At 41.4% G+C, this 14,277-nt stretch overlaps 1 protein-coding gene across 2 annotated transcripts in view; it reads right to left on the bottom strand.

Moving 5' to 3' along the window:
- nlgn2a (neuroligin 2a) overlaps positions 1-14,277 on the bottom strand; it is a 223,409-nt gene that overhangs the window by 138,108 nt on the left and 71,024 nt on the right. For both annotated transcript variants that reach the window (XM_088073302.1, XM_042512113.2), the window contains one exon: positions 3,472-4,362. In XM_088073302.1, the coding sequence (XP_087929428.1) occupies positions 3,472-3,979 (508 nt within the window). In that variant the 5' untranslated portion in view covers positions 3,980-4,362. The remainder of the gene's footprint in view (positions 1-3,471; positions 4,363-14,277) is intronic.

The raw sequence follows: 14,277 nt of genomic DNA, 5'->3' as shown, positions 1-14,277 counted from the left end.
TAAATCTAACAGCAATGATGATGAGGGATAAAACAAGTTCATACGTTGCCGCTATATGTTTAAGGGATGTCAGCAGTTAGCTGTTAATCGACTGACCACTGAGAATATATTTGTCTGGTTACATGTCGGTCAATAGGTTGATTTTGCTTCTCAAGTTTAGTTGTAGCACTTGCACTATTGAGTGTTGCAGGAATGGGTCCTAAAACACAAAAATGAGTGTTACCGCTAACTTCGGCATTGATCTACAAAAAAGAAGGTAGAAGGTAGATTTATTAGTAATTTTTAAACAACATGCAGTGTTAGGACCTATACGGCAGCCATACACCAGGGGGCGATTGGGATTAAAAAATGACACTTTGGGGGAATTATCATGTTGTCCATCTGTACATACAGTCAGTGGTTTCTGCATTCAAATGCAGCAAGTTGGCTGTCTGTTAGCAAACGAACATTTAAATTTCACAAGCTCTAAATGGACAGCTGTGCTAGCGCTCACTGAGACATTGGAGTGGCAGACTACAAGACACTTGTTTTTCATTCCATTTTATTTATTTTCTTTCTTAAAAATTAATCACTTAGTTACTGATTAATGGGTGTTGGGCTATCAAAACCAAAATTAAATAAAACTGACAGCTCTTCTAAAGACATATTTTTTTCTGAAATTAGTATTGTATATTTACTTCATGAATCATCTGCCTTACTGATACAGTGAAGTATTATGCTGACAACTTTGGGTGTAATGCTGATATTACATGAATGAAGGTCAATATTTTACCACTGTGTGACATTCCCACAGAGTGCACTGTACACCACCGGGACAGTGTGTAAGCAAGTGACTGAGAGAGTGTGTATATCTCTCTGTATTATGACACTTTCCACTGAGTCGTACATCTCACAAAACAGCAGAAAAAAAAACAAGCTGTGCGGCAGTGTGAAATGACTCAAGACCTGATGTATAGTGTTCTATATGTGCCCCGAGGAGCTATAAGTGGCAATGACAGGGTGTCGGGGGCTGAGGCTGCAGTGTTGGGAGCGGAGAGGCGTAGGGAAGCCAGAAAGGGTGTTGAGCTGTGAGGGGCTAAAAAGTGAGAAAAAAAAAAAAGTCTAGTCAAGTGATGGAAGTGCTGACAGGGAGACCGGGATGTGTTAGAGTGAAGAAAGTATAAATCAGTGCCTCATCACTATGCTGATGTACACACCGATGAGCACATATAGACAGCAAGAGAGACATAAATGACACACAAGCTCGCACGGGCTGATATTGATACTGTCAAAGTAGATGATGGGTTCTGCTTTTCTAGTTGAATTTTTATGTTTCAACTTCAGTGCATGTGCTTATAAAAAACTAGGCTTTGTCCGCAAGACATAGATTTTGTTAGTCAGATTCTTTTTAAAAGTTGCTCTCTGAAGACCTCAAGTTTGAGGTCAAACCAAGAAAGATTTTCTGCATGGGAAACCCGCCAACATGATTCTTACAGCCTTCTCTTTGTGAAAGGTACAGGCTTTGTGCAGCTTATAACAGAGATATATAAATGACAAGACAAATGTGAAACACGTCTTCGTCTTACAAAACCCTAGGCAAGAGAGAGAGAGAGAGAGAGAGGGCTGATGGAAGTCTACTCTTCATATCACACCTGCCAACAAAATGGAAATATTTCTCTTTTATTGCTCGTGCACCTAATAGTGCCCGGGCAGACAAAAACGTCCGCAGAAAGATCTGAGCAAGGAGAAGAGGGTTCTTGACAGTAAAAAAAAGTATGAAAAGTCAAATGTCACCTAATCCTTTTCTCATAAAGAGTCTGGAAACTGCTTCAGTCGTGGCCTTTGTTCTCCTGCTTTATAACACCTTGAATGGGATGTACTGTGAAACCAGGGAAGGGTAATTGAAAAATTCTTTGACCCTCCACGGAATATTTTTTCGCATATTGTTTCTTTTTTATATACACCCCCCCACAACCCATCATATGCATTTCCAACATTTATGGCGTTTTAAAGTAGTGCATGAACCTGGAAAACAATTCACAACAATTTCTAGACCTTTTTTCTCCACATTGTTTTAACTCCTCTTGGCTCCCTTACCTTTTGAGTGGCTGTAACTGACCGTTTGCTAAACCCCTCCCTTGAAAAGGCATTGTCCAATCATAGCGCAGCAACCAAACTAGGCACAGCAGGCCTGTCAAGGCTTGGATTTTTCTGCATAATGAAGCAATGTACATGTAGTTGCACTAAGAGTCTCACTCTATGTAAAGATGGTGGATGGTGGTTTTTATGTGGATCATCAAATGGGGAGGATGTTGAGTTTGTGCCTTGTCAAGATGTGCAATAGTATGTAATCATTAAGTGTTTCCTGATACAATGGTTCATTTGACTTCAAACAAATTAGTGCCCAACAAATTAGCATCCCCATAGGGTAGGCTAGGTTTAGTAAAAGAATCACTGTTGGGCGTTGTCAAGTTACGTACTCAATATGAAGTTCTGAACTTAAAGTAAAACTACTTGGGTTAGGTTCAGCAATGTAGTTACGTGTGTTAGGTTTAGGAAAAACAATCATGTTTGGGCATTGTCAGGTTATGTACTTAACATAAAATCACACAGTTTTGGACTGTTAAGTTTATGTGGGTTAGGTTTAGGGAAAAGCAGTCCTGGTTGGGTGTCATCACCTGAGAACTATAAATGTTAAGTTACGTACTTAACATAAAGTCAAATAGTTGTGTTTAAAATAGTCAGCATTGTCATGTGAGGTACTTAACATAAAGATAGGTATGTTCAGTTAATAAGAGTAAAGTTACATGGGTTAACTTTAGAAAAGCAAGAAAGATGGTAGCATCATACCTTAAAATAATTAAAAGTTCAGTTTCTGTGGGCAAAGTCCTGTGTTTGTTTGACCCATCCACCACCCCAACCTGGCTCCTTATGAAGATTTTCGCACTTAACTCTTTATCCATCTTGGCTGCCATGAGTGCATTTGTCACATGATCGCAGCCTTCAAAATTATGTGGGTTATATACAAACTCCGGTGCATTACTTTTCTTGGGTATATAAACAAATGGTATATACAAACAGCCTGAACAATCAGCTGAATATTTATAAATGCTTTACAGGATTTTTGCTTTTAAATGAGTCAGCTGGAAACATTAAAAAGAACTGGCAGTTTCCAACAAACTCATGAACAGAAAATCTGCAAGTGTCATTTCAGCTGAAAAAACAGACGGTTAGAAAAGAAAAGAGAACCTTTTCTACTTTTGTCTGAAATCAAAGCCCATTGTTGCAGAAATGACTAAGAATTTTCAGTAGAGAATCCGTCCCTGCTATCATTGTAAACTGCATGCAGACAGCTTGACAGGCATAGTAAGAGTTACTAAAGGGATGGGGCTTAGCAAACAGTCAATTATCTATTCATTGTTCCCACAGTTACCCACTAAATCCTTCATCTCCAGCCTCCCACAACCCTTTATTTAATACTTTAACACTCACCATCCTCTGTGGGAACGTAGATATTGAGGTAGAGGCAGTCCTCGCTCTGGTTCTGGATGTAACCTGCCGCCACGTCCAGATTGTCTGTGAACCACACTGGCAGCATAATCTCTGGGAGCACGCCATGGACATTCTGAGGACACACAGGGGCGAACTGGGTGGCGTTGCGGATCTCCTGCCAGGATCCTGGGGCTTCAGGTGGCTGGAAGCGGCGGTCGCCGATGGGTGCCGTGGCATAGGGGACACCTAGGTACTGCTCCACAGGGCCTAGGATCTCATTGTTCAAGTCCTTCTTGATGCCTCTGATCTTGCCGTAGTTGGTGGTGACTATGGGGTGTTTGGAAGGGTCTATCTTCTGGCTCGAGGCCAGGCTGAAGAGCAGGATGAGGCTGAGCACACCCATTAGGCACCAGTCTGTCATGAGACTAAGGGGGCGTGTCCTGGATAACAAACCCCGCCGACTTTGTTTACTTAGTGGAAGCGAAAGGGGGTACATGGCTGCATTCATACTGTTCAGCCACCTGCTTCTAGTCTGTTTTGGTGTACTTCTGTCTTTTTCAGAGAGAATGTGGATTATAACCAACAGTCTGGAAGGTAAATCATAGGAGGGGGATTAAAAACAAAAGCAGGCAGAGTTTTTTCCGAGGTTTGATCAAAACCAGGAGCACCAAGTGAAGGTGAGAAGAGGGCAAAGCAGTTGCTGGGGGGAAAGAATGGTCCTCGGGGTGCTGGAGAAGGACAGCGGACCTCGGCGTAGGTGCCAGGTCAGTGTTGATTCTTAGCAACAAAGATCCAAAACACTTCCCCAGCCATGGTTCTGTTGCGTTCCATCCCTATTGGTCTTCAATTATCCAGATCATTTGATTGATGTTTTTTAAGAGCCGCTGAATTCTGCAGAATGAGACAGAGAAGAGGAGGAGGAGGAGGCAAGGGGGGGTGAGGGAGAGATAAAGATAAGAGAGATTATAGTTTATCTGAAGCAAAAATATATTCCATTAAATGTTGTCAGCGCAACATTTCCCCTTCAACTGTTGCCAAAATCTTTCCAGAAATGAAAGCACTGGAAATGAAACGACCCTCAACAGTCAGTATTGTTCAGATCATGTCAAAAAAGACTCATTTTGGGAACATTTCATGTGGTGATCAATGTGTTTTGCTTTACATCATTACATCCCAGGCTGAAAAACACAGTTCCCCAGCAGTTGTATGCCTCCGCTTTGTCAAGTTGTACTCAGAGTTCATATCCATGTCCCCTCAGCGGCACAGAAGAGCTATATGATCACTACAGTTTCAAGGTGGCCTCTGAAGAATAGGGTCACCAGTTCAGTTTCAGATATAAGGTGTCATCACTTCATCATTTTATCCTATCGGACATTTGTGTAAAATTTTATCATAATTAGCCTATGGTCAAAACATGTTTTGTGAGGTCACAGTGACCTTCGACTTTGGACCTCAGACCACCAAAATCTAATCAACTCAGTGTTGAGACTAAATGGACATTTGCGCCTAAGTTAAAGAAATTGCCTTTAGGTGATTTTGAGATATTACGTTCATGATAATGGAACAGATGGACAGACGGATGGAAGGATGGATGTACTGACGGACAACCCAAAAACATAATGTCTCCAGCCTTAGCTATCACCGGCATAGCGTCATAAAAATGTGATCACTGTCTACTTCCTCGACAAAATCTAACCCTCAGAAGCCTCATGTGTTCTCTATGTTGAGTGCATATTTCTACATAACCATCCCCATCTATTATGCATGAAAACCCTAAATTAGACTTGTTCAGCCTGTCCTGATCTGACCTGTATGAGGACACCAAATCCCTCCTGGTGAACTGCGTTTAACCTGTCAGCCTAACACATCTCTGCAGTGAGCTAATGGAGCACAGCCGATGTAGTCACGCCACTACATCGACTCTTACTCCTACAACACTGCCACTGATGCCTAAATATTTATGGTTATTCATTTCTTAAGGGCTTCAGTGCTGGTTCTGGAGATAAGAGTACAGTAGACGGCATAGAGGCGAGATTAGGGTGAGCCTTTCACTGCCCAGTAAGGTCAAAGGTCAATAATGTGCGCCTGTAAGCAGCTTACAGCGCCCGGGACACTTTCAGAGCTACATGCAGAAACACGCACATGCGCACAGTAAGCCTTAATTGACCCACACATGAATGAGTGCCCACACACTGTACGCTCATTCATGTAATCTACTGCGGAAATGTGCAAATCCTCATGTAACAGTCAGAAAATGCACGTGGCATGGAGGAGATTATACCGTCATAACATTGTTGGGTGGTGTTACGTAATGGTAGAGGGGCAAACAGCAGTAAAGAAGACTGTGCAGGAAAAACAGAGAAATCTCTTTACACACACTCTATTTCCATCTTATCTGATTTTTTAAAATTCACCATTACCTCTTTCTCTCTTTCACGCTCTCTGTTGCTTTATCACCGTGCCATAATTGTCCCATTTAAAGTCATCATTAACCGTATTATTGCATCGCCTGCACCCACTGAAGCGCCTCTGTGTTTTTGTTGTCTTTTTTTTACCCCCCTCTCTCGCTACCAATAAAGCCATTTGAATCTGAAAGTATGGGAGTTAAGTGTCCTGAGGCAAGACGGCAGATAATTAGAGTATATAGGCTGATGAGCAGGCGAGCACTCTCACTCACACTGATGTAAGACATACAAATAAGGACGCTCAGTCATGTAATAATAAAGTTTCTTATGTACAACAAGCTCTTTGAGGAGGGGGGTTCTACTCCAGCTTGAAAAAAGTGAGAAAAACAGAGTGCGCTAATTGCGAACGATCTGTAATCGCTCATTGTCTTCTTTTCGTACAGTGCGTTCAGCCTAAATATATTGGTGCCTGCTTTTGTTCCTCTCAGTGTGGACTTTGTTGTTCTACCCACGCACTCCTGTGTGTGTCTGGGAGTGTGCCCTCATGCAGAGGAGCGGGCAGCGCGATGTGTGCTCTAATTAAACCATGGAGAGGCCGGCCTGATTTGCACTGCGCGCAGGGACGACCCCCTCCACCCACACACGCGTGCACTAACATTTACCATTAAACTTTCATCCTCCAAAATACATAAAAGAGACTGGAAGATAGAAAGGCAGAGATGAAGGGAGCATGCAAAAGGGAGATGAGAATGTAGATGGAGGGTGAACAGGTACCGGTGTTAATGAAAAGCTTTTCTCAGGTCAGCAGAGACCCTTCAAAGTGCTTCAGTAAAGCCAAAGTGAGGGACTGCTTCACTGGCCGTGGAGTTTCTCAGAGAAGCGGACATCTAAAAGACCCGCATCAGGGTTTCCTTCACATCTATCTATTTGTGGCGGCCAGCCACACATGAATTCTCTATTTTTGGAGCTGGACTCTTCATTAGGAGCACTGTTGAAATATATTTGGTTATTTACTGCACCACACTCTCGGTGCATAGAGCACACTCTGGGTACAGATGGAGCAGTCGAACATCGGGCGCAGTTAAAGTAATACTTAACTATTCATTGCACTGGGTCTAAAAGTTCGCTAATTCTAATGAGTTCATTGTTGAGTCCAGTTTGTTACACATTTTAAAGAATTCCCTCGAGGTGTTCTTGAGATATCTCGGTAACAAAAATGAGACAGACAAGGTCACAGTGACCTTGACTCTTGACCTCTGACAGTACTCACACCACCATTCACAAAGTGCTGCTAGGTATAAAAGAAGAAATCGTGAAAAGCTTCGCCTGTGATGCCCTCATGGAGCCTCAAAAACCTTGGAATTTAGACAGGGGACACAAATTGATACAAAGCATCGTTGGGAAAATAACACACATACACTCTAATTTTTGGGACACGATGCACATCCAAAGGAATCCTCCTACTGGTTTTGCCCTCAACTTGCCCCTCAAGCAACTGAGGGTAGCAGAGGCCCACACAAGCCAAAAACCTTGGTGAAAATCCAAGGCCCTGGCAGGCGTGAGAGTGCCTGGAGGGACCTGCAGAATTTCGAGGTGCATCTGAGTGTTTAATTGCTAATTGGCTCAATTAGAAGGCCTAATTGGTCCAGCTTCACTGTGAGCAGTGGGAGAGCTTAAGTGATTGGTGAAGCAGAGAGGGAGAGACGAAGGTGGGAGCATGGACACCGAGCTATAAAGCAGATATCCACTAGAGTGTGTGCAGTATTTGGAATGCAGGTAGCACACACTATCACACTTACAGACACAGATTTAAAGGAACAGGTTCTCCTGAAACACTGTATCTCAGTGCATCGGCGCAGCACTATCACACACATACACACTCATGCACACTCATCCATGATTTATGTCATCTGGAGAATGTTTTTCCCCAACCCCACGAGAGACGGAGAGAAGGAGGGCGACCGCACAGGTCGTTCAGAGGCAGACCATCAGTATAAACCTCATCTTTCTCTGCACCCTGTACACTCGGTATTTCTCATCAAAATGTGTCCCACTGAAAACCTCTAGAGGACAATGCAATACAAAAGATTCTATTTTCATTTCTTGACCAACCTGTTTACTACAGGCTGGATTGCTACATGAGACTCTGGGTCTTTGAGGACAAGGAGAAAAAGATGCAAAACAATGGTAAAAATGTTTTCCATGTACTAGCTGAAGGCAGTGAGGTTTTCGGCATCATCAAAGGAGTCAAATCTGCAACCAGTCTGACCCACAAATCTGCTTTAGAATTTTGGCGCTTACTTTGTTGACTTTAAATATCTCCCACCTGTTAACAAATTTCAATAGACAGTTTGGTAATTTTCTTATTATTAGGCCCACAGCTAGGCTATAACAATGTCACCACTGCTCAGTACAGTCGATATCCCCTCTACTGCTGCTGCAAAAAGAGATCTGTGAGAAAGAAGAAAGTCGACAGTTAACGCAGAGAATGTAACACCGAATGGACAGCTAAATACTTCTCAGTAAGGTGAAGAAGAAAGCAGGATGACTGATCTGTCAGGAGTCTGTTAAAGAGTACAACATCAGACACTGTTTTCACAGCAACTACACTAAAAAGAAAATAAGGTGGCTTAATGTCTGGAGTCTGCAAGCTCAGCAAGACAATGCATGTTTACAAGGCATCGTAAAATTCAGGAGCTGGTAAACAAGTCAAGTTACATTTCTGCTCACAGAGTAGCAAATCACAAAAAAGTGTTCATTAAAGGTATGTTTTGAAATAATTGTGGAGAAAAAGTTTGGGAGCCCGCTTCAAGAGTTTCACTTTGCCACATTGTACAGTAACTTGGTGTAGAGATGACAAACAAGGACCTGACTATTCAGCTGCAAACTGAATGCTAATTCTGTATTGCTTTAGATATACTAAAAGAAATAGTTTGACAATTTGTGAAAGAGTTATTTACTTTTTTGCAAAGACTTAGATGAGAAGGTCGATGCTACTGTCCAATCAACGCCAGGTGCTTGGCCAAAAGCAGTCCAGCACAACTGCCCAAAAAACTTTAGGGGTGCTGGTAGGTGGATTTTGTTAACATTTGGATGAACCCAAGCTAGCTTACTCCCAATTGCCACTGTTTATGCAAAACTAAGCTAAGCTAAATGTCTCCTGGTTTTAGCTTCACATTTAAACCTGTATTATTTACTTTTTTTGGTCATAAGGAGGCAGTACAAACAATCCAAAAACACAACATTGACAGCTGATATAGCAACATGGTTAGCAAATTGCTAATTAAGCATCCCAATATACAAAAATGAGAGTGGTATCAATCTTCAAATGGAACTCTTGTTGAGGTTACAAACATTCCCCAAATTTTCAAACTGTTCTTTTAAAGAGGCTAAAATTGAAATTCTGAGGTGTAAGTTCTCTGCACATGTTCTCAACATGGCAATGGCTGAGCCACTAGTGAGCAACTAACATTGTTTACTCCATAAATAACACTAAATGTGCAGCTAACAATGTTACCCAGAGGGGAACCAGAGGGTGGGAGCTAAACTTCTGCCACAACAATGTCCTGTTATCAGCTACAATGGCTGTATGATTGTAGTGCAATGCGGTGCCAATGAGCTAACCAGTTGGTTACATAAATGCACAAACATGCATGGCTTACCATGACAAACCACAGAGAAGCTCAGATTACAACACACACACACACACACACACACACACAAACACACACACACACACAAGTAGCATGACTTCACCTTTACGTAGGGATGAGTGGTTTGCTGCTTTATTAATGCTCTGAATGTCACACACAGAACCTTTCAGTAAAGGCACATGAAATATACCACTTGATGTAGTACTAAATTAAGTATGCCTTTAACAGAGGCTCTCTTTGCTGCTAGATAATTATGCAAGGTTAGATTTATTTGACACAGTTTGGAAGAAGTGAATCCGCAGTGGGGTAGTGTCACAACAAACGGGTCACTAAACCTATTAAGAGGGATATCACCTCTTGTTGAAAATACAAGACAGAGTAAACAAGTGAAACCTGAATATGGAAGAAGTAGCACTGATTAAGAAGCACTGTGAGGACATGTATTGCGGCTCTGTGTTTGTTGAAACTTAGAAAAATACTTTTTTAATACATTGATTAAAACTATTTTTCAAAGAATAAAATCCAATACAAAACCACAAAGTATGACTTGAAACATCTCTGTGGCAGTCTTAGCTAAAAATGGACTATTATAAGTTTTATAATTTTCCACATAATTAGATAATGGATGATTGGATTGCATTACACTCTGCAGGTGTTCCTACCATTGAGTCTTTCTCTTGTGTACGTGTGAACAGTTTTCTCCCTCATTAATTACAGCAGGTCTCACCACAGATCATATTCCACAAATTATTTCTTGTCCTTTATTATGCCGATCTCGACTTCAAAACTGACACCACACTTTGAAGTTGATGCCACGAGGGGGAGAGCTGCTTCGCCACTCATATTAAGACAAGAATTACATAAAGTGCTTATGATTTCATGTTTTCAACAGCAAGCCCACTTTGTTATCTTTAATTGCTGTGAGGAGCGTTGTGCACCACTTTTATGCGCCGTGACAGAGGCTTCCTCCAATTAACCTGCTGTTAATCTCCCATGTGAAGGTCACGTCTTGGCTCGTGGTGACTGCAGTGTGATCAGTGAGTGTGATTGAAATTGGACCTCATTTGGAAGGAAATAAGCATTGTTCCTTTATGGTTCTAAAGCCTGGGTGTGGATTCAGATTAGATGAGGTGGTGTAATTGACTTGTGTATACATCAAAAAGAAAACGGTGATTTGTGGAACATGGTTTGATGCTTGAGCCTTTTTATATCCTTCTACTACTACTCCTGCTTGTAGTATATTACGCTCTTCTGGTCGAATTTACAACAAAGTACAGCATTAATGAGTTCAAGTACAGATATAAAACTGAACAAAACCTTTTTCATTTGACAAAAGAAGGCACATTTCTCAAATGTTAGCTGCTGCCTAAAACCAGAAACGATACAAGATCAATGCCAAAATTAAAAGTCTAATAATAGCAAGATTTTTGATTTAAATGAAAAACCATCTGATAACAAGGAAAGACAAGTATGAATCTAATCAGACATCAAGACATCCAAGCATATTTGAAAAAAAATGTCCATAAAACACCAATGAAAAATCTACCTGACCCCAACCTGCAAAATACTTTTTTTTAAAAAAAAAAAAAAAAAAAGAGAAGATCCAAAAGGGGCCAAAGAGGAGTCAGAAACAGTCTGCATTACTGTATACCCAAGCGAAAATTAGACCTAACCCAAAATACACTGGCCCCAAACAGAACACTCCATAAATTTTTGAGCAGCCATAGTCGAAAAAATGTTCACTTGATCAGAGTTGTTAATCCTCTAAGGTATAAGATATGGGAAAACTTTGCTTCGAGACCCATTGCAACAGAACAGAACCTGCACTGAGTTACACTGAAAAATGTTTGGATTCATGGCCTTGTTCTTGTTTCAATTACTGGGAACCAGGAGGACCAGTGAAGGCCAATATCACACATTCAATAACAACTCTTACTTGACAGTACCCTGAGCTATGGACACATTTTGGTTGGCAAGGTTAAAACAAACTGTACTCCTCTGTGTTGTATGTTTTTCTCATGATACACGTATCTGTTCATTCGGTTTCATGAGTTCAATGTGACTCTTTTGCTAAAAAGTTTCCCCAGCTTTCCTCCAGTGGACAAATCAGCCCGGGAATCACAGTTTCAGAATCGGATCCATCACCATTCTGCCACATAGCTTACTGAGCACAATCTAAATCCCACCAAAACCAATTCCACCCAATTCTACTCCAATACGGCCGCGCAACCACCCACTAAGACCTTCACTGTAATTGCTTGCCACCTCTCCCTCCATTCTGTGTTGCCAGTCAGTCTGTCAGTGCACTGGGTTCAACTTAATGATAGATAATAACCTGACTTGGACAGGCTGCTGGTGCAGGCTAATAGCTGGAATTCAGTGCCTGAAGGGTGCTGGACCGATGAGGTCAGGAGCTCCTGCCCTAAAATGATCCTGAGGGTCAGGAGGAAGAAAGACGGAGGGGCATGCGAATGAAGACAAATCATGATGCTACGCAGTTGAAAGCATGAATGCGAGAACACACAGTACATTTACCGTGTCAGTGTGCAGCCAAGCACAAACACACGCACAAATACATTGTGCTAATTATCATCTCAAGGCTTTCAAGGTCTGACGGTATTTGAGCTTTCACATTTGCTAATTAATTCAACACAGCTGAGACATGAAAATTGGAAATTTGAATGTCACTGTGACAGCGTGTACACATATATGTGCATAGCTACATTTAGCTAAAATGTAATGTTGTTTGGAGCTGTATATCCACGATGTTGGTGTGTGTGCTTTTATCATTGTGAAAGCAGTTTGATGCGTTGATCATAAAGTCATTTTGAAAGTGTGGTAGAGTGGATGCTGAGTGGCTGAACAGAAAGAGGGCCGTTTCATCTCTGCAGAAGCCACATTAATGCCAGTAGATGGGGCGGACATAAGTGTGTGTGTGTTTGCATGTTCTCCATCCTGCTGACGGCCTCTGTGTGGGCTCCGAATAGAAAGAGCCTGCGGCCAGGTCAGTGCTCACTCAGGCTCCTGTCAATGCCTTATTTTTTTTATTATTTTTCATCCTTCCATCTCTCTCAGTTGGTCTAGGAAAGAAAGAATCAGAGTCAGCCCAGAGTTCAACACATATAGCCGAAGGGGGGATGTATATTTAGAAGATGGACAGATTTAAAGAGCAGACCAATCAACTTAGCTCTTCAGAAAAAAAATACGACAGCAAATAAGGGTGTAAAAACAAATTATTAGGTCATGGCAGTGGTCTGACTTTAGCGCCATGAAAAAGCCTTAATGTTAAACACCACATTGTCTGTTTTCAGCCGTAGCATTACAATATTATGAATCATGATCCGTCCAAAGTCTAGGGCAGCTCAGATATATTATACATAAAGTGTTAATCCCACTGCACAAAAAAGCTTACTCCCACTAACATCTAGGTTTTAAATGCAACAGGAACATGTACAATCGGAATTCACACGTATCAAATGAATCTGCAGTGGTCACAGGTACTAATCACCTCCCACTCCAATCTGCATTGATGGAAACACAAAAACCAGGTGAACCAGGCGCAAATTTCAGCTCCTTAAACAATGAGATGCAATATTGCACCGCCACTAATTACTGTCCGTCTACCCCTAAGCAGCCCAAAAACATCAATCCAAGTTAGTTCGAAGACTGTATAAGCAGGTAATGTAAGAGAGATGTAAGCACCATAACGTTTTCACAGACCTCTGTCCATGCTGCTTTGTACTGTTTACCTGTTCTCCAGCCTGTTTGTGACATCTAAAGCAGACACACTAAAACAACCCCCACACACACACATACTCATCTCCTGCAGAGCAGTGTACACAGCTCTGCTCTACTTGCAATGGGAAAGAAGTCTATCATATTTTAATGGGTTTAAAAAAACATGCATGCACACACCAAGTGGAAAATGGGTATAAGTGATTTCTTTTCCCCCTGTCTCTATGTTGATACTGTAGAGTTGCTGTTGAATAACTAGGCTCTTTTTTATTGTAATAAATCAAAGAACATAATTAAGTGAAGCTGCTAGAACATTGGAAATAGTATGAATGAGGTGAGGCCAGGGAGTGCAGGGGCTTTAGATGGCATGTAATTTTTTAATTGAGATAAACTTGTGAATTTTTCTTTCCACTGTATCCAACTTTAAGTGAAATTAATTGCTGATGCAGCCAACATTGTAACAAAAGAGTTTGGGCGAGAAGATAGGCATCTATTAAAAGAGTAGCCCACTCTTCATCAAACTCCTATAACACTGCCATACTCCCAATGGAAAGTTTTTTTCAAAAAGTATGAAAATCAATGCAGCAGAACCAGAGATATAGAGCAGCTAATGCAGCCTTGAGCAGCTAGCTTCCAGCCGAGTTGAGCAGCGGGCTACAGAGGTCTGTTGAGCTCACTTCTTTCTAACTCCACACACTCAGAAGTTTTCAATTTCAAACTTTCAGCTTTATGAAACTTTTTTCACATACACAGAAATACTCCTTCATGAAACTTTTAAACAGGCACCTATGTGTTTAATTTGTGGAGTACCCCTTTACAGTTGGGCAAAGTTTTGTCTTTCAGACATCTATATTGCATGCAACCCCACTGTAAATGCACTTTGATGACTCTATTTTAGGGTGTCATTGCATGGATTGAAGGGAAAATTCACCCCCAAATCAAAAATACATATTTTTATTCTTACCTGTAGTTTTATTTATGAATCTTGATTGCTTTGGTGTCAGTTGCCAAGT

This window comes from Plectropomus leopardus, chromosome 23, assembly GCF_026936395.1.
Source record: "Plectropomus leopardus strain MGB_pleo_1.0 chromosome 23, ASM2693639v1, whole genome shotgun sequence".
Lineage (NCBI taxonomy): Eukaryota > Metazoa > Chordata > Actinopteri > Perciformes > Serranidae > Plectropomus > Plectropomus leopardus.
Note: the sequence above shows the minus strand (reverse complement) of the source record. Positions and strands in the feature narration are given on the sequence as shown.